The sequence below is a fragment of the Fundulus heteroclitus genome, chromosome 1 (genome assembly GCF_011125445.2).
Source record: "Fundulus heteroclitus isolate FHET01 chromosome 1, MU-UCD_Fhet_4.1, whole genome shotgun sequence".
Classification (NCBI taxonomy): Eukaryota; Metazoa; Chordata; class Actinopteri; order Cyprinodontiformes; family Fundulidae; genus Fundulus; species Fundulus heteroclitus.
The window spans coordinates 307,362-327,552 of NC_046361.1; the positions used below are offsets into that span (position 1 = coordinate 307,362).

Below are 20,191 nucleotides of genomic sequence, written 5' to 3' on the forward strand. Positions count from 1 at the left end.
CTGTGAAGTCATTCCCAAGAGCCATAATAGACAAAAATTATATGCATCACACGTGTTAAGATACAGCTGGCTGTGATTATACAACTTGCCAGTAGGCGGTGCTGTGTGCACATGAACCGTCAAGAAATGAACCTTTTCTCGAACCAGTTGGCTGAGTGGTTCAATGCCTCATGAGGCTTCATCTCGCCATCACTATGAGACAGGTTATATTCAGCAGCAGGCAGAGACTAACAAAGGTAAAGCGAGGCAGGAAACAAACAGTTAGCAGGAGCAAACCAGGTAGACAGGCGAGGAGTGAGTGTAGTCTGATGACGGACCGGCAGAGATATGAAGGCAGAGGGAGGCTTATGTAGGGAGGCTGGCAGGTGGAGTGAGTCTGGCTGATTAATGACGGACAGGTGTGACAAACTGCAGCGGGAGTGAAGGGAGGGCTGAGTGAGAGGGGGAAGAGGAACTGAAAACTAACAATAAATAAACCCAGATCATAACTAAACCCTGACAAGGAGGAAGAACTGAAAAATAGTGAACAAAAGCCAGATCAAAAATTAAACCCTCACAGTAAGTTTGTTAGAAACATTAGGAGTCAAAAACACAAACATGGCATGTCCTTTTCACGAGGATCCAATTGATGAAGAAGAGGCATTAATTTGCAGAGAATTAAATATTAATTGGGAGAAGGTTATCACACTGAGTGTAGATGTTCGTTCATATCCAGATAGTTATCTTTATGAGTGTTACCGTTGTACCTCACAATCCATCATATACATCCGCAACCTTATCCGTCCTTAAATTTGCAGGATTACACATCAGTCATGCTCTCACAACATGGAAGATGCTGAACACCTGAGTAAGGCAACTGTGTGCAGACCAGTAAGAAAGGTGTGTCTGCCCTCGAAACGGCTTTTACTCTGCCTTGTTAATAAACCCATCTGAGCCATCTGTTAGGCCAAAAGAAAAAAAGAGGGATCAAAGGAAAATAAACACTTCTATGCATATGCTAAAAACAAGTAGATACAGACATGGGAAAATGATTGGACCATCCTTGTTTTCTTCTGTGTCATGTCAATGTCTTTGTTTTTGGTTCAGTTAGTAACTCCTGTGTATCATGTGACTAAAACATGACAGAAAATGCTGCTGTTTGAGCAGTATTGTGTCACAGCTATTGATGATCAGTTTTGGTTCTTAACAAGGAAGCCATGGAAAATGGCTAGATATCAGCTCTTAGTTTAAATTTCTATGTAATATGGAGATATGTATGAGTATGAATATTCTTCTTGTGAACTGTTTTTATAACACACATATGCCGATCTTAAAAAAAATTATCACAAAAAACTCTTATGAGCTAATTTTTTGAATCAAATTTGTCCAAACAAATGTACCTTTAAAAATTAGGGATTAAAATGAACAAGAAACTGGGAAACAAAGTAGTCTGATATTTCTTTCCATGACTGTGTATAATCTGAGGCATCCAACATTACTCGTGTCTTAGAAGGTGGGCTCACAGGAATAGCTCCTTTCAGGGATTTCCTTAGCGGCGGGCCTTCCTACATTTTGGCTTAGGGCCAGCTCCTCTGCCTCCATTAGTGGTGGAGGTGGTGGACCACCACCCTTTTTACGGGCGTCTGCCTTCTTTCTGTTGGCTGAGAAAAAAATCTGTGTTAGTTTAATTAAGTTTCATTATTTAACAGAACTTGATATTAGTGAGAACACATTGATATGAGTGATAACAGCATTATAAAAATAACTGCAGTTAATTAGCTACTTAGTATTTAATGTGTAATGTAAAACAGATTCAAAACGAGGAGGTACCCTGTGAGATGATGCACAAGTCTTACCTGTTTGAAAAACGTTTTTATACTTCATCTTCACATGCTGCCATGTGTAGTTCTCTTCCATGAGATTGTACCTAAATAGAATACATTTATACACTACCATTCAAGCAGAAAAGTAGTTTTCCACCACAATGTTATCGTGTTTACAAAGGACTACATATCAACTAACACATTAATTCGAGCAGCAATTCTTCCATGCCATCTCCCTTTCCTTTGCAGCTGTAGCACTGTTGCTCTTTCTTTTAAAAACATGCTCCAACTCATTGTATGCCTGCATTAAAATCTCAAGTTCCCGTGGTGTGAAACAGGCAGACCTCCTCTTGCCTGTTGTCATGGTGAGTCGTCGAATTGGGGCTCCATTAATGATGGCTTTTTATAGTTGTTATGCACGTGCTTGTCTGTAAGTGAAACTACTGAGAGTTGATTAAACTAACTCACACCAGCCATTGTGAAACCGAAATCTCAGAGTTTCCAACCTCAGACTAGATCAATTCAGAGTCAAGAATTTGACTCTGAGTTTGTTGACACTGCTTCGTATAGCAGACCTCAGGACTCACAAGGCAAATTCATCTGAGGTTCTGGCATGAATAGCAGGGTTCAGCAGAGGCAAGGTATCGCCTAGGAGGAACTGGTTTACCATCGGACGTCGACATGTTGTATTATAGGACAATCAGGCCATATGCTGATTGTCCTGACGTAGGTGGGACATGAGCTGTTCGGCAGAGTTGTCGGCCACAAGGATGTCATCCAAATATACAAAGACGAATGGTAACCCATGCAGTACTGAATCCATCAACTGCCGAAAAGTTTAGGCAGTGCCTTTAAGGCCGAACAGCATGTGTAAAAACTCAAACAGGACAAATGGAGTAATTAAAGCAGTTTTATGAACATTCTCAGCTTGAACAGGAACTTCACCCCGCACCAAATCCACTTTAGAAAAAAAATAGAGGTCCCAGGGAGATGGACAGAGAAATCCAGTATGTGGGGGATTGGATAACAGTAATTCTGTGTGAAGTTATTAAGACGACAGAAATCCCCACAAGGGACCCCACACTGGCCGTCTGACTTTTGCACCATATGCATCGGGGAAGCCCAGGGACTATTAGAGCGCTGCACAATGCCTAAGCGCTCCATGTAGGCAAACCTCTCCTGTGCCATAACCAGCTTAGTGAACACCGGAGCCCCTGCTGTGGGGATATAATGTCCTATCCCGTGTTTCATTTCAGTGTTCGAAAAGTTGGGAACAGTCAGTGAAGGAAACCTGGACAATAAACGCTGGAAAACATCCCCAGAAGCTAAAAAATTTGCATGTACTAATGGCCCAGCTCCTCGTGTTATACAAGGCAGTGAAGAAAATGACAGAGTGTCTATCAACCGTTTGTTAGCAATATCAACCAGGAGCCCATGATTACATTACGCCTCTAAAATAAAACCTGTGAAGTTTTAACAGTTAGCTTTTTTTCCTCTTCTCCCATATGTGTGCACAATACTGGTGTTACCTCAACTTGGCACCAGAGGGAGCAGACGTCAGCAAGAATCCTTGAACTTGCGCAACGCACCTTTAAATCAAAAACTAAACTTCTTTCCCAAAGCTGTAAAGGCTATCACCTAGGGCTGGATGATATGGCCAAAACTTATATCACAATATATTTTTAATTCTGGTCAATATGATATAATTATATTATCAACATTGTAGTAACCGAGTGTAAATCCAATGAATCCACACGGAGGCAGGGAACTTGCTTGGTCGTTATTTTACTTAAGAAAAGCTGACCAACACGCAGAACAGTACAACCTGGGAGGTGTCACCATAAAACCTGTCCCCGGAGAGGCAACAACACTTAAACATAGTTCCTTCCCCAACATTTCCCAATATATAACACTTCTCCCCCTTTAACTGTAAACATATTATGGCACACGTTAAAAAAAACAACAACAAAAAAAACAGTTGTACCTCTGTCTAACTTTGGATTAAACTTAAAGTGCCTTGGCTGTTGTCTGACTTAAACACAAACCTTTTTTTATTTTTATTAACATAAGTCGTTACCAGTTCAGTCTGCCTGGAGGCCTATGTGGCCTTGTTGATCTCCTCGGTTCTGGTGCTCCCTCAAGCTGGGTTGGCCTGGGGGCCAACGGCGTGCCCGGGGCTACTGATTGGGCCAATGGTGTGCCCGGTGCATTCTGTTGGGCCAGCGGAGTGTCCGGAGCTGCTGGTTCTTCAGGTGTGACTTGGTCTTCTTCTGGTGCCTAGGGCACTTCAGCTGAGCCTGCGGGGCTGAATGCCCTATTCCTGTGTGCTGCTAGTTGACGCCCCTCCCCTCCTTCATCATAGCGATCACGTAGGTGATCCTGGTGCCTACGCACCTGCCTGCCGTCCAACAAATCCACAACAAAGGACACAGGTCCCGTCTGGTGTTGAATAACTCCTGGCAGCCAGGGCAGACCTGTAGCAAAGTTCTTAACATACACATGGTCACCTGGCTGAAAGAGCCTGTCTTTTGTGTGCTGATCCCGCCTTAGCCTTTGTGTGTCCTGCCCCTGGATCACTCTCTCTGCGATGTCAGGATGAAGGAGATCGAGGTGTTACTTTGGCCTCCTCCCCAAAAGCATCTCTGCTGGAGATACTCTTGTCGAGGTGTGTGGAGTGATCCGGTACTGGAAAAGTAAACGAGATAGCTTGGTTTCTAGAGAATTTCCTGTCATTTTTCTCAATCCATCTTTTAGCGTTTCCACAGCTCACTCAGCTAGTCCATTTGAAGCGGGGTGATAGGGAGCATAGCAGACATGTCTGATCCCATTTTTGTCCATAAACTCCTTGAAAACATCACTGGTGAAAGTGGGACCATTGTCTGTCACCACGGTGTCTGGTAAGCCGTGTATGGCAAAGATGCTTCTGAGCTTGTCAGCGGTGACGGCCGCAGTCATCTTTGACATGATGTGTACATCAAGCCATTTTGAATGTGCATCCACCAGCACCAGGAAGGTCTGGCCCATAAACGGACCTGCAAAATCCAGGTGGAGCCTGGACCAAGCACGGCCAGGCCACTGCCACGGGTGCAGTGGGGCCACCGCTGGCATCTTCTGGTTGCTTTGGCATTGTGAGCATTTCTTGACCCTCTCTTATAAAGCACTGTCCATCCCAGGCCACCACACAAATGACCTGGCCAGGCTTTTCATTCGAGAAACACCCGGGTGGGCATCGTGCAGGGCATCCATCACCTGTGCCTGGCCTGGTAGGGGAACGATCACTCTGGAGCCCAAGAGGATACAGCCATCCAGAACACTCAGTTCTAACTTGCGCTTGGCATATGGCTTGAATCTCTCCTCTCTGACTGCCACTGGCCAGCCCTGCATCACCCACCTCTTTACTTGTGATAACACTGGATCCCTCTCAGTCCATGTTTTGATCTGCTTTGCGGTCACTGGGGTGTTTGCCAGTCTGTCCATCAGAAAAACTGTCTCTGGTGGGAAAACGGTGTGGCCCGGTGTGTCGGGGAGTGGTAAGCGGCTGAAAGCATCTGCATTTTCATTTTCCCTACCTGCTCTATATACCAGGGGTTTTCAAATTCATTGAATGTGAGCCTCCCATTGGAATAGATAAAGATAACCACGCCCCTCCTCCCCCAACCACAAACCTACCACACACAGGTCCCTGCAGTAAATGCATCTTTATTTTGTGTTCCTGGAATGCTGTGTTTCAAAAACAACTGATTGCCCAACAATAAATGTTTTTTTTATATTGTATTCATAAAAAAGGCCTATTCATAAAATATACATCCAAATATTTCCATCTTACATGCTACTTTTACTGAAATATCAAGGACAGAGGGCTTCGTTTTAAAATTGAACTGTCATTAGAGCAAATTCATAAACGATTGTTTTCAACAGCAGACAAACTGAACTAAACAGACGCCAATGTCAAACTGAACTCACATCAACAGGAGACGTCAACTGAAATAATAATAAAAAAGATGAATTTAACAGACGTCAACATATTCCATATTCCAATTTACTTTTTAGGCTAATTATACACAATTTAGACCTATTGCTATTTTAACAAACAAGCATTTTATTAGTTGTTATCTCTTGTCTGATGTATTTCTGATGTTTGGCACTTTGTTTTATTTCGTGTTAAAGTGCTCTTTAAATAATGATGACATTCATGATGATTATGATCAGAATAAACTTTTGCATCACCTCCCAGAAGCTGGAAAGAAAAGAGACAAAAACATTTTTCACACCTCACTTAGTAACTTTAATATTTTAGCCTAAATACTTTATCCTAAATATTTTAGGCTAAAGTATTAAACTTTTTATTTGTTTTTCTTCAATCCCATGGTGATGTTTAGTAATTTCTGCCAAAGGCTGCAGCATTTTGATTTAATTCATCTGAATGCAGTATTTGCAAGCCCTACTCTGATTGGATGGAAGAAAAACTGTCTGTGATTGGCTGAAACAGCCGAGCGAGCGCACAGCTGGTGTTGAGCGTGGAATGAGCAGGTGTGTGCGCGCAAAGTAGCGCGTGAGCCGAGATCAAGCTCACCTTGAGGACAGTGGGTTGAGAAGAGTTTTTCAGAGTAGAGCGCGCGCCAGACCGGTTTTGAGCGTTGAGTGTTGTCTCACTGCACGCTTGGATTGGTTCCTGCACGTTCAAACAGAAGGCACGAATATCGCTACATAGTTTCACAGAGTTGAGCGGCAGCACTGTCTTCTTCTCTGTCTTCTCGCACCTCCCCTGTGACTCTTTGGCGTCCCCCAGGGGAGGCGCGCCTCACCTATTGAAAACCCCTGCTATACACTATGTGATACTGGTATGCTGACAGGGTCAGTGCCCACCGCTGGATTCTTGCAGATGCCATGGGGGGAATGCCTTTTAACTCACTGAGGGCCACAAGGGCTTGTGGTCTGTGAAAATTGCGACCATACAGGTATTGGTGAAACCGTCTCACAGCGAATACTACTGCCAGTCCCTCTTTCTCCAGTTGTGAGTACCCTTTTTCTGCTGTGGTCAGTGTGCGTGATACATAGCTAATAGGCTTTTCAGTTCCATCCTCCAGTTGGAGTGAAAGGACCGCCCCCATGCCATAAGGGGATGCGTCATAAGACAGGACGACCTCCTTAGCAGGGTCAAAGTGCACCAGCAGTCGGTCTGAATGCAACAGTCTCTTTACCTGCTGGAATGCCTCTTCTTGGGCCTGCTGCCATTTCCACGAACTGTCTTTGTGCAGCAGCTTGTAGAGCGGGGCCAGCACCGTGGAGAGATCAGGTAAGAATTTACCATAATAGTTCACTAACCCCAGGAAGGACCTGAGCTCTGCTACATTCTTCAGGCTCGGGGCCTCCTTTATCGCCCGCACCTTCTCTTCCACTGGGGACAGACCTTGAGCCAAAATCTGGTGGCCCAGGTATGTGACACTCTGAGCTTGGAAAACGCACTTACTACGCTTGAGGCGCAGTCCTGCCTCAGTCTCCTCAGTACCTGGTCAAGGTTCCGCACAGGTTCGTCCTCCGTACTTCCTGTGACCAAAATGTCATCCAGGTACACTGCTACATGCGGGAGGTTCTGAAACAGGTTGTCCATCGTGCGTTGGAAAATCCCTGGGCTGGATGCTACACCAAATGCCAGGCGGTTGTACTTGAACAGCCCTTTATGTGTGTTAATGGTCACATATTGCTTTGACTCCTCATCTAGCAGAAACTGTTGGTACGCATGACTCATATCCAGCTTGGTGAATGTTTGGCTGCCCGCTAACATTGCAAACAAATCCTCCACTCTAGGTAGAGGGTATGTGTCGAGTTGGGAGGCCTGGTTAATTGTCAGTTTGTAATCCCCACAGATTCGCACTCCACCATCTTCCTTCATCACCGGTACTATGGGCGCTGGCCCAGTTGGAGAATTCCACCGGCTCGATCACCCCCGCTTGCTGCAGCCGCTCTAACTCCGCCTCCACTTTAACCCTAATGGCGTATGGCACTGGATGTGGTTTGTAAAACCGAGGGAGAGCCTTGGGGTCCACGGACAATTTCACTGTGGTGCCACAAAGGGTGCCCAGCCAATTATGTCTTGCACTGCTGTCATGTGCTTCACTTCTCCCCAGATGTTCCCCCACTGTAAGCAAATTTTCTGTAGGATATCACAACCCAGCAGACTAGGCCCCTCCCCCTGGACCACTAACAGCTTCACTGCCGCTTTCTGTACTTCATAATCAATGTCAACCTCAATTGCTCCAATGATGGAAATGCACTCACCCGTGCATGTTCTCAGTTTTACGTCCGACTTTTTTAAAACAGGTGCTTTTGTTGCTTCCCGAAGTTGGTGATATGTGTTTTCACTCAGCACAGACACTGAAGCCCCAGTGTCCACTTCCATTTTCAGATCAGCACCATTCACCTTCAGTGTAGCGTAGATGGGCTCTCCCCTGGGCTGGCTGATTGCATGAAGATTGAACATGTTATAAGAAGACTCTTCCTCTTCTTGAGGCTCCTCCTCTTCTTGAAGGGGATGTGCAGACGTGTTTTGCTTTCCACCCCATTCGGTCTTTTTTTTGTTTTTGCCCCTGCACACTTTGGCTATGTGACCCCTCTTCTGACAGTTGTGACACACAGAGTCTTTGAAACCACAGTCAATTGCAAAGTGTGGGCCCCCACAACGGTAGCACTCAACGGACTTTTGCTGCTTACCCTTCTTTTCTTTGGTTACGTGATGCACAGCGTCAGATTGTGGTGCTTCACCTCTTGCCTGTTGAATACCTTTGGTGTTATTTGCTGCGGTTTCCATTGCCTGGGCAATCTCCAGCGCTTTTTTGTAAGTGAGCTTGGTTTCACTCAACAACCGACGTTGAATACTGTCGTCATAAATTCCACAGACTAATCTGTCGCGCAACATGTCATTCAGGACATCTCCAAACTCACAGTGCTCTGATAAAGCCCTGAGTTCCGCCACAAATGCAGGCACTGACACTCCCTGCTTGCGTGAATGCGTGTGGAATTTAAAACGCTGCACAATCACTGATGGCTTGGGGTTATGGTGGTCTTGCACTAGCTTAACTATGTCCTGGAAGCTTAACTCTCCCGGTTTCCGTGGTGACGCCAGGTTACGGATCAGTTTGTAGGTCTTGGCACCGCATATACTGGGAGGAACTGACCGTTGTTTTGACTGGTCATTTATGTCATTTGCCACGAAAAAGCAGTGTTGTATAGTAACAAAGTAAAAATACTTCACTACTGTACTTAAGTATATTTTGGGGTACTTTATACTTTTCTCGAGTATACATTTTTTTGCTAACTTTTACTTTTACTTCACAATATTTCCAAACTTAATTGCATACTTTTACTCCGATACATTTTCAATGTTTGGTTTAGTAACTCGTTACAAAAATAGCCAGGCATGGGCGGGCATTTCGGCGGGTGGGGGGTGGTCGTGCCTGCCCGCTGAGCCAGCAGTGCCCGCCCTGGACTGGATGCGGATTTTATTTTTATTTTTTTACCTCAGAATGGCTGTCGTTCTATCTTTGATGTGTCAATCATACAATTCAACCAATCAAATCAACGACTGAAGGCAACATGCTAGCCAATCACAGCTGGAGAGGGGCGGGTCGCTGGTTCAGACTTTCAGCCTTCAGAAAGACACCGTGGCTCGCTGTGGTCACTGTCGGTGTAGGTAGAGCGGGATGGATATTCGGTCTGATTACTAAACAATTACAAGAAATGACAACGAAGCAAAGGAGAGCGAGCTGGAAGCAGCACTATTAATTTCTGTTTGAAATGTCAGCATTGAAGTCAAGACTGGGGTAAACGTTCACGCCAGGAGGGTTAGCTAGACAGCTAGGAGCACAAGGAGCAGAACCAGGCAGTAAAACTGCCAAACTGAAGAAACTCAGGTTCCTTGTAGGCAGAAGGAAACTCTGCTTTGTTCTGATCCTTGTGCTCCTAGCTGCTGTAATTACAGAACCTCTGCTAGTATGAATTTTTACTTCAGTGTTCAGCCTAACACCAGCGCTCATGTCTATCAGCCTGTATGCTTATGCTGGACTTTTTGCAGACACAGCGCTACAGGTTGCTGTATCTCACTGATGGCTTCCAGCCCAAACCAGCATAAAACCTGCCCAACTTAAAAGAAAAAACAAGCCCAAATCTCACACTCTCTAATGTTAAAAGCACAGAATTATTAAACACATGAGAACATGCCATTAGCATGTTCTTACTGTGCTGAAGCAAAAAAAAGAAAAACTTCACGCATAAAGGCTCCGCACAAAATGTACAATCAGGCAACCAAATAACACACAAGATCACTTTAACAATCACGACATATCAACTGGAAAAAAAGAAAACTTTTATCAATAGCTTCCCAACATGAGTTGTAAATCTACCTTAATATAAACTTCTCTTTCACAGCCATGAAATATTTTTAAGTTGATCAGTAGAACTCAACCCCTCTTGGGCGTTTACATTGACCAAACACTTGATTAACCATTATTCTTTTCTTGTTTTATTATAACAATCAATATTATTCATTATAACTATTATTCAATTGATGATGTCAGATTCGACTTATTTAAAAAATAAATTGATCAGTAAAATGAACAGCCCCCACCCCAACATATTTTTTAAAGTGCATAGCACTGACCTTACTTGAAGAAGGAAAACTGAAAGCTTACAAAAAGGTTGTATTTTCTGTCTAAACTTGGTCTAAATTTCTCCTGCACTTGGTTGTTTATATTATTTTAAGTGAATTTGACTTTCAAAGTTTACCAAAATCTAAAAAAATGTAATTCAAACTGTTTTACTTTTACTTTACGCTTTGTTTTACTTTTTACTTATACTTTTCATTACATTACTTTAGTACATCTATTTTTACAGTAATTTTCATACTTAAGTACAAGACATTTCAGATACTTTAAGACTTTTACTCAAGTAACATTTCAGTCAGTGACTTGGACTTTTACCGAAGTCATATTTTGGAGAGGTAACTATACTTTTACTTGACTCCGAGATTTCAATACTTTATACAACACTGTGAAAAAGTTCTGCAGTCTCTCGACATATTCCACCCAATCCCCATCAGCCTCCACATACTCACTGAGCGTCCCGACAGTTGACATGGTTATGGCTTAAAAGTGCGTTGCTCCGTTTTAAAATGCCCGTCTGCTTCACAGCTTTAATCCTCGTCGCCAGTGTAGTAACCGAGTGTCTAGGTGTAAATCCAATAGGGGGTTTTCACTGACGTCACTGGCCAACTTCCGGCCCGCCATATTGGGTGGCACACTTCCTTATCTCTAGTTGTCGTACACGTATTATCGTATCGCGAATGGATAAGTACGCCAGCACGCTAGAGCGACCAGATAAGGACGTATATCATGGTATATACCGTGATCGACCATATGGACCCGTATGCCCTCCACGGTGCCTTGTTTAGCCGTAATCCAGATGATTGGCCAAATGTAGAGCACGGCGACATAGTGCATTACCTGGTGTTCAGTGAAAACCCTCTGCACAGTCTTGAGGAAATGAGAGCTTACAAGGGTCTAGAGGCTCACAACCAGTTCACATCTTGTTATGTACATCAAGGAAATCGCCATCATACGTGGACGGGTGAGTTTTAATAAGATGGTAAAAATGTAAACAATCCGACGCAAATGCGTCGCATGCTTCTGCGGTGGCTTAAATCAAGTTAAAGTGAAATTAATCAAATTAAAACACGGCTGAGAGAGGGAGTACAGTACGCGGTAGTCATAGGCAGTAGAGGCGGCGGAGGCAGTCAACATGGCAGCCGCGGAAAGTAATAAGTCATGACGCCCAAGCCCTATTATTAATATATTCTTCTTACATGTTTTAAATACTTAACAGTTAATTACCTGTGACAAAGTGAGCACCGCAGACTCTGGCGTATTCCAGCTTAACACTGTCCAAATCGGACCTGGATATCCGTGTCAGCCATAGGTGACGGCGTTGTTCAGAGAGCTGTTTTGTTTTTTCACACTGATTCACTATTACGGCTGGTAGGCGATAGAAAGAGCGTTGTTCTCCACCTCCACGGGCCGTGCAACCAACCATTAAACACGTTTTCCCCATTGTTCACTTCCAATACTGCCTAAGGCGTCATACAATGCAGGTCAACGGTGCGAAACGACTGACACCCAATATGGCGGACGCGCTGAATAGTCACGTGAGCCTGACGTCAGCTGAAAACCCCCTATTAATCCACACGGAGGCAGGGAACTTGCTTGGTCGTTATTTTACTTAAGAAAAGCCGACCAACACGCAGAACAGTACAACCTGGGAGGTGTCACCGTAAAACCTGTCCCCGGAGAGGCAACAACACTTAAACATAGTTCCGTCCCCAACATTTCCCAATATATAACAAACATAAATAAAATAAAAGCCTCAGAAACACTACTAGAAATGCCCACAAGAAATGCCTGTACAAACTTATGACAATTAATTTGCCATGTTTATAAAACTCCTCTAATACAACATTTTAGAAATATTTGCTTTGACAATAAAACACCTACAATTACATAAAACCCAGAACTTCAGTCAGTAGCTATGTTTACTTGCACAAAATTTCACGATGGGATCAGAATGTATTCAGATTAAATAATCTGATTGTACTGTTTATATGGGACCAAAATCAATCAAATCATAATGTGCGTGTATATGCGTCTGGCTTTATTCAGGATAGAACCACTCTGACATGCCATTTATGAAATTCCCCTAAAAAACACAGAAGTACTTCCATCTTTGCTAAACTGCTTTGCTGATGTGGTATAAGTGTGTTTTTGCGGTTACAACAAATTTTATTTCCAAAATGGTTTGATATATACCGATGGGATATTAATGTTTGTGTTGTCCGGTCTGCTCATTATGACAAAATAGAACTGAAAAGTCTTGTTAAATTAGTACCAAATGTCTGCTAGCATAGTGCTATTAGCTTCCCAGATAACAGCGCAATTATAATGTTTGTTTTCGTTTCACTCTATCATCATTCAATAGTGCTATGTTATGCCATCATGACGTGACAAACCACAACTCCCAGCAGGCAACACAGTAAGGGTGACCGCCCCGATGAAAACCTTATCTGGTCACCATGGAGATGAGTATAAAAGCGTGTTGCGCTATCATGTCTTCCTTCTTTCTCGGGCAACCGCCTTGTTGAGAAGACGCTCAGCTGATCTCCACGAGCAGATTCGCACATGGTCTGTGATTTGATTCTCGGCCGGCCCGAACTTCGCCACATCACTTTTCCCCTGCACCCAATCAGAGAGGTCTTGACTTAAAAATTAAAGTTAAATAATTTTTGATCCCACTGGAAGCTGTTATCTTCCAGAGATCGCCGGAATCCGCTCGTTTTGTTTTGGCCAAGCAGATCGTCAGAGAAGCGCCCAGAGTACGTGGTGTTTTCTGCTCCTCTCAGTGAGCTGTGCCAAGCCCACCCGAGCCTCCGCCTGGAGCCACGGACACAGGGTCGTGCCACCAATCTCCTCACTGGAGCAATGGCAAGTAAAGGATTTCTTTTTGTTCCTTTTTCCACCCATAAGGTGATATTTTGTGCCTGGGCAGAACCTATTAGGAAATAGTTTTAATGCTCAAATACTCCAAAGGGAGTTTGTTTAATATTTATGATGTGTGCATGCATTATAAGTGATTTTTGCTGTGTTTGGTTTTGTTGATGATAAACTGGCCGCGTCGAACAGCTGCTGGAATTAATCTCTTTTCCATATTTCTTCCTTTTTCTCTCCCTCTCTTTCCCTCCCCTCTTTCAGGCTTCCAGCATTTCTTTTTTGAAGTCCTTTGTCTGAACTGGCACCATCTTATGATCAATGCCTGCCTCCATGCTAGGCTAGCGTGTTAGATGTGATCTCGGAGCTGCTATTTCACGCACAACACGTAATCGGATGTCATACGTCACCAGGACCACCTCCTTACGCACTGCACGCAAGGTCGCAGGTCATGTTATCATAGTCACCATCTTGGGTAGGGGTCTGAGCAGCCTGAAGCAGTTAGCCGTAGGCCATTGTGAAGTAACACTAGTTTAGGTGCCGTTAGCTGAGTGCCACCGGCACTAGAGCGAATTAGAAGCTGACATGCATGAACATTGCAAGTGGCTAGTTGTGCAAGAAGCATTCTCCATATTGGCTTCAGGTCTGTTGCGGTACGCCAGTTTTTCTACCTCAGAGCTATTTAGCCCATGTTCTTTCAATGCTGTTATCTCAGAGTGCTGACATGTTGATTGTTATGGTTAATGTTGATGTCAATAAGATTCCTAACCAACTGTGAATTGCTACCTCCCAATTAATCCATTTTGATTGACGGTATTTTAATTTATTTATTTTTGCATGTTCTATTGAGTAGCGAGTAGTGTTCACTCTCGTCCTATCACTTTGAACGTTCCTCACCTTGCGTGTGTCCAGCTTCAGCTGCTGCTGGTCAGGTGGCAGTCCACACACATGCTCTGTGTTGCTGCCAAACGTACAAAAACAATTTTAGGTCCTCAGCAAGCCAGGCATCACCATTAGTGTGCGCTAGATGCATCTGAGGTCAATCTTATTGAATTTTCCTTCAATCTTTAGCCTATAGTGTTTTTTTTTTGTTTTTTTTTGCAGATTAACGGCATGAACTTTTTGAAAAATGTGTGATTAACCCACACGGTTCCATATTTGTTCGACCATATCTGCCCTGTAGTTTGAACATTATTTAGTTTTTTGTTTCTGTTATGCATTGACAAGGCAGATAACCTGATATCAGTGATGCTTTTGAAAAAGTTTATTAATAAAATAAACCACCTCTGTACATGCAAAATGCTAGTGGCTCAAGGCAGAGGCCCACAGGCAACACTGGGCAGATGTTTTGTGTCAGATCTGGGTAGATGCGCTGTTCCAACGCTGGGTAAGATCAGTGGCATAGTGGCTGACAGATATCTAGGGCTTGGCAATGTTCATTGTTGAAGTGAGTCCAGGTCAATGTTCAGAATAATCAAAAGCCAACTGAAGAAACCAATGAGAGCAAGGCAAGAACAGTGAAATTCAAAAATGAGAACCTGGTTGGATGAACGTTAGACATTTACTTGATAGTTTTCAATAATCTGGTAAAGACTGACTGTGGACGTCCAGTATAAAAAGTCAGGGAACCAGCTAAAATAAATCAGCTTAACTAGGCAGCTAAAGTAGGGGGATCACTGGTGCACCGGATCACAATGATTACTAGCTGCAGGAGGAGAGTGAAGCAGCAGACAGCCAGCCAGAAACATGACAGTTTAAGCTGTTTCTCCTGTTTTTCAAAAAGTCTGGGTGACAGTTCCACTCCATCCTGCCTCTTGTCCACCTCTCCATCTTGGTGTGTTCAGAGCAGCTGTGGGCAGCCCTCAGTAAAGCCTGAGAGGGAGAGAAACTTTCATGCATCTGAATGTTTTCCATTGGGCTGGCAGGCTGTTTTCCACTTCCTGCACTTTTAATTAGTGGAGCAGCTTCACCTGCAGTGAGCCTGACCGCCTATGTGCTTCACATTGGACTCTGCCTATTAAAACCCTCACAGCCAGCCAGTGCAAGATCAATTCAATTCAATTTTATTTATATAGCGCCAAATCATGAAACATGTCATCTCAAGGCACTTTACAAAGTCAAGTTCAATCATATTATACAGATTGGGTCAGATTATACAGATTGGTCAAAAATGTCCTATATAAGGAAACCAGTTGATTGCATCAAAGTCCCGACAAGCAGCATTCACTCCTGGGGAAGCGTAGAGCCACAGGAAGAGTCATCTGCATTGTACATGGCTTTTCTGCAATCCCTCATACTGAGCAAGCATGAAGCGACAGTGGGAAGAAAAACCACCCATTAACGGGAAGGAAAAACCTCCGGCAGAACCGGGCTCAGTATGAACGGTCATCTGCCTCGACCGACTGGGGTTACAGAAGACAGAACAGAGACACAACAAGAGAAACAAAAAAGCACAGAAGCACACATTGATCTAGTAATCTGTTCTACATTAGATGGAAGTAGCGGGTGAGCCGTCTTCTCTGGATGATGTCACAGTTAACAGAACGCCAGACCAGGTGTACCTACTATGAAGAAAAAGAGAGAAAGCAAAAAGTTAAAAGCTGAAATGACGACAGTCATTTCAATGTAATACAATGCAAAACTGGAGAACAGTAGACTGAAGAACAGTAGAAATCAGTAGAGTGAGAAAATTAGACCCTGATGTCCTCCAGCAGCCTAGGCCTATCACAGCACAACTATAGAGATAGCTCAGGGTATGAGCCACTCTAACTATAAGCTTTGTCAAAAAGGAAAGTTTTAACATTAGTCTTAAAAATAGATAGGGTGTCTGCCTCACGGACCAAAACTGGGAGTTGGTTCCACAGGAGAGGAGCCTGATAGCTAAAGGATCTGCCTCCCATTCTACTTTTAGAGACTCTAGGAACCACCAGAAGACCTGCAGTCTGAGAGCGAAGTGCTCTGTTAGGAACATACGGGGTAATCAGAGCTCTGATATATGATGGAGCTTGATTATTAAGGGCTTTATACGTTAGAAGGAGAATTTTAAATTCTATTCTTGATTTAACAGGAAGCCAATGAAGGGAAGCTAAAATTGGAGACATATGATCCCTCTTGTTGATTTTCATCAGAGCTCTTGCCGCAGCATTTTGAATCAGCTGAAGACTTCGAACTGCATTTTGTGGACTTCCTGATAGTAAAGAATTACAATAGTCCAGCCTTGAAGTAACAAATGCATGGACTAGTTTTTCAGCATCACTCCTGGACAGAATGTTTCTAATTTTGGCGATATTCCGGAGGTGAAAAAAAGGAAACTCTGGAAACCTGTTTAATATGGGATTTAAATGACATGTCTTGGTCGAAAACAACACCAAGATTTTTAACTTTATTACCAGAGGCCAAGTTAATGCCATCCAGATTAAGGGATTGATTAAGAACTTTATTTTTTGAAGACTCTGGCCCAAAGATTACAACTTCTGTCTTGTCAGAATTTAAATGCAGGAAATTTAAAGTCATCCAGCTTTTGATGTCATCAAGACATGACTGCAGTCGAAGTAACTGATTGGATTCATCAGGATTTATGGATAAATATAGCTGAGTGTCATCAGCATAACAGTGGAAATTAATCCCATGCTGTCTGATAATTTTGCCTATCGGAAGCATATATATAGTAAATAGAATTGGTCCAAGGACTGAACCCTGTGGTACTCCACAAGTGACCCTAGAGTTTGAGGAAGATTTATTATTAACATGAACAAACTGGAATCTGTCCAACAGATAAGATTTAAACCAGCCTAATGCTTTTCCCTTAATCCCTACAGTATGCTCAAGTCTTTGTAGGAGAATATTGTGATCAACTGTATCAAATGCAGCACTGAGATCTAACAGGACAAGTATAGACACAAGTCCATTATCTGAGGCCAAGCCTCGTCTTCAAGCCTGTGTGTGAGTTGATAAAGGGTTAGCGTTTACGTTGCCTGTTTTAACCCTGTTCTTGTTTCCTGATTCTCCACAGATACCTTTACGGCTTTCTGATTCTGGTCATGACCTGGACAGATTCTGTTCAGCCTGTTACTTGCCTGTTCAGACCATCATCAGTTCTGCCTGTTACCTGCTAACCCTCAGAGGTGACAGGTAACTGAGTACAAATACTTTGTTACCTTATTTTTGGTTATTTATATTTTAGTGGAGTAATCTTTTTAGCCTACTTTTTACTTCTACTACTTAAAATTTCATACAATTATCTGTACTTTCTACTTTTAGCTAATACGCCAGCAGGACGTGATAATCTTTCCTAAACACTTTGTATGCAACCAGAGTGAGCTACTGATGTATAAATAAAAAAAAGTCAACTAACGTGGCTGTGCGCCTTTAGTGCTACACTGCCAGACAGGACACGTACAAAGCAAAAATAAAAACAGCATTCTTCTAATTTTAAAACGCCAACAATAATAATAATAAATCACCTGGTCATTATAGTCACATGCCTGAATTTCAAAGTCTACCAATTCAGTTTAGCTTAATTATTTTAATATTTTATCATAAGAAAGGGAAATGTCAGGTTAACATCCTCCACAAATTCTACTATCTAATTTCAAACTGTTGTTAGATATATTTGCAGAAGATAGCAAATAGATCTGGGGCAAATCTCAATAGTTTCACCACTTCTTTCAAGTTGGTAAAATTTTGTTGGAACTTCTTTTTAAAACATAATCAAAATTTCTGGAAATCATCAGTCAAAGATAACCTGAGTAAACTGCTACCCAGCTTTTATGAAATCACTATGATTCACTTGCTATACACATGCCTAATTACTAGGGGTGTAACATTACACCGATTAACTGATTAACAATCAAATTACATCAATGCAGAATGAAAATATCGATCCTTATCAGAATTGTTTAAGGTACGTCTTTATTTTGAAATTCAGGCGTGAGACTATGGTGAACAAGTGATATATTATTATTATTATTATTTTAAATAAAAAAAAATGCTGTTTATTATTAAATGTCTAAAACCTGAATGAACTTAGAAATAAAATGGTCAAATCATATTATTTATATATATATATCTAACAACAGTTTTATATATCTCATCTAATAATGTTAGATGGGCAGATAATATTGCATCGTATCGACTGCATCAATCGGAAATCGTAACAGACTTTGTAATATTGGCAAATATCGTATTATCCAAAACAAACTGATATAACACCATATCATAAGAAATGTGTTGAATTACACCCCTACTAAAATCTGTAAGGCATGTTAACTAAATAAATGTTTTTGTACAATAATTCTTGACAACATAGCCTATAAAAATCACAATAAATTCTAAATACATTAAAATAGATGAGAAACTAAATCACTTGCCTGGAAAGGGCTACTGAGTTGTTAGTAAAACTTTGTGATGCCAGTGCTAAACATGAGAGCCATTATTTACAGAGAAAACATGGAACAGTGGTGAATCTTCCCAGGTTGGCTGACCAAAGTTAACCCAAGAGCTCATCGCCAAATCTTCCATAAGTAGAATACTGTGAAAAAAAAGGAAAAAAGAAACATAATGCCTTGCATTTAAAGTGTCCCTTTTACTTGTGATATAAATTTTGAACCTTAACAGCAGAAATAACTCTCAGCTGACATGTCGTACTGGGACCTGAGTTGGGTCAAATCTTCTGGCTAGTAATCAAGAGCTCCTTTGAATGTGAACCATTCAGAGCTAGTGATAGCATTTACGATCAATCTGATGATATGTGTTTAATAGGATTAAAACAAAACAATCCTATGTGCATCAGTTTATTTTGTGTTAAATAAGTTCATTAATGGATCAAATTCCCCATAAAATAAATACATGACAAATATTGGGATCGTATAATATAGTACTTTTTGGTTATTTTTTGTTTTGTTGCTTTATAGCTTAATAATTTTTAATCACTTGTACTTTTGATGATGAAAACATAGCTGTTTTGTTTCAAAAGGATTTTGTAATAATTCATCATTAGTAGGATGTTTTACAGACAGCTGGTGAGCATAGCAGGGGCAAACGGATACAAAGACGAGATATAGAGAGAGGCGAGATGAGCACGACTCATAACAGACATGGAAAAAAGATGCAGCGGAAAAATCGGTTAGGACTAACATGAGAGAGAGAGAGAGAGAGAGAGAGAGAGAGAGAGAGAGAGAGAGAGAGAGAGAGAGAGAGAGAGAGAGAGAGATAGTAATAGAGAGAGAGATAGAGATCTCAGAGATAGCATATATGATAGAAGTGATAGCTAGCTAGATCTCATCTCTCTCTCTCTTCTCTCTCTCTCTCATCTCTCTCTAATCTCTCTTCTCTTTCCTCTGCGCGAGTAGTCCTTGCTCTTCATCTCTTTGGTCTCAGTTGCTTTAGCTTCTCGGCAGAAAACGCCACGGAGATGGAGCCTCAGAGGTTCAGTACGTAAGATTTTCCTCTTCCCACCTGATGTTTTCTGCTGCTGATGCTTTTTGCTCTTTATTCATCATCAAAGATGATTTCAGACATTGGCTTGTTATGGAGTGCTTTGTAGATTGTTATTATCATTCCAAAGTTGGGCTTTCAGTGTGATTCATTCCTTAATCAGAGCAGATTTTCTGTTGAAGTTCTCAAATCTCAGCTGATTCAATGTTGGATTTTGCTTAACGTCTTTATTCATCACACCAGAGTTGTATTAACATTAATTCCTCAGGTGAAATATCCAATGTTTCAAGGTCTGTCTTCTTCTAATTGCTTCTATTTTAATTAGCTAGGACTCAGACAAACTTTGGGAAGAAATCTGTTTTGAATATCTGATGAGTAATAAGATCGTATCTCATCAGTCACCCTATGGTTTATTTGTTCATATGG

The 20,191-nt window shown here is 42.1% G+C and overlaps 1 protein-coding gene across 2 annotated transcripts in view; it reads left to right on the forward strand.

The window, feature by feature from the left end:
* Positions 1 to 20,191, forward strand: part of plch2a (phospholipase C, eta 2a) — a 345,611-nt gene that overhangs the window by 23,107 nt on the left and 302,313 nt on the right. Inside the window, exon 1 of one of the 2 annotated variants that reach the window (XM_036140515.1) lies at positions 19,724 to 19,761. The exons of the other annotated variant lie outside the window; for it this stretch is intronic. Coding sequence (XP_035996408.1) covers positions 19,743 to 19,761 — 19 coding nt within the window. The 5' untranslated portion in view covers positions 19,724 to 19,742. Of the gene's footprint in view, positions 1 to 19,723; positions 19,762 to 20,191 lie in introns of those variants that run through there. 2 annotated transcript variants of the gene reach the window in all.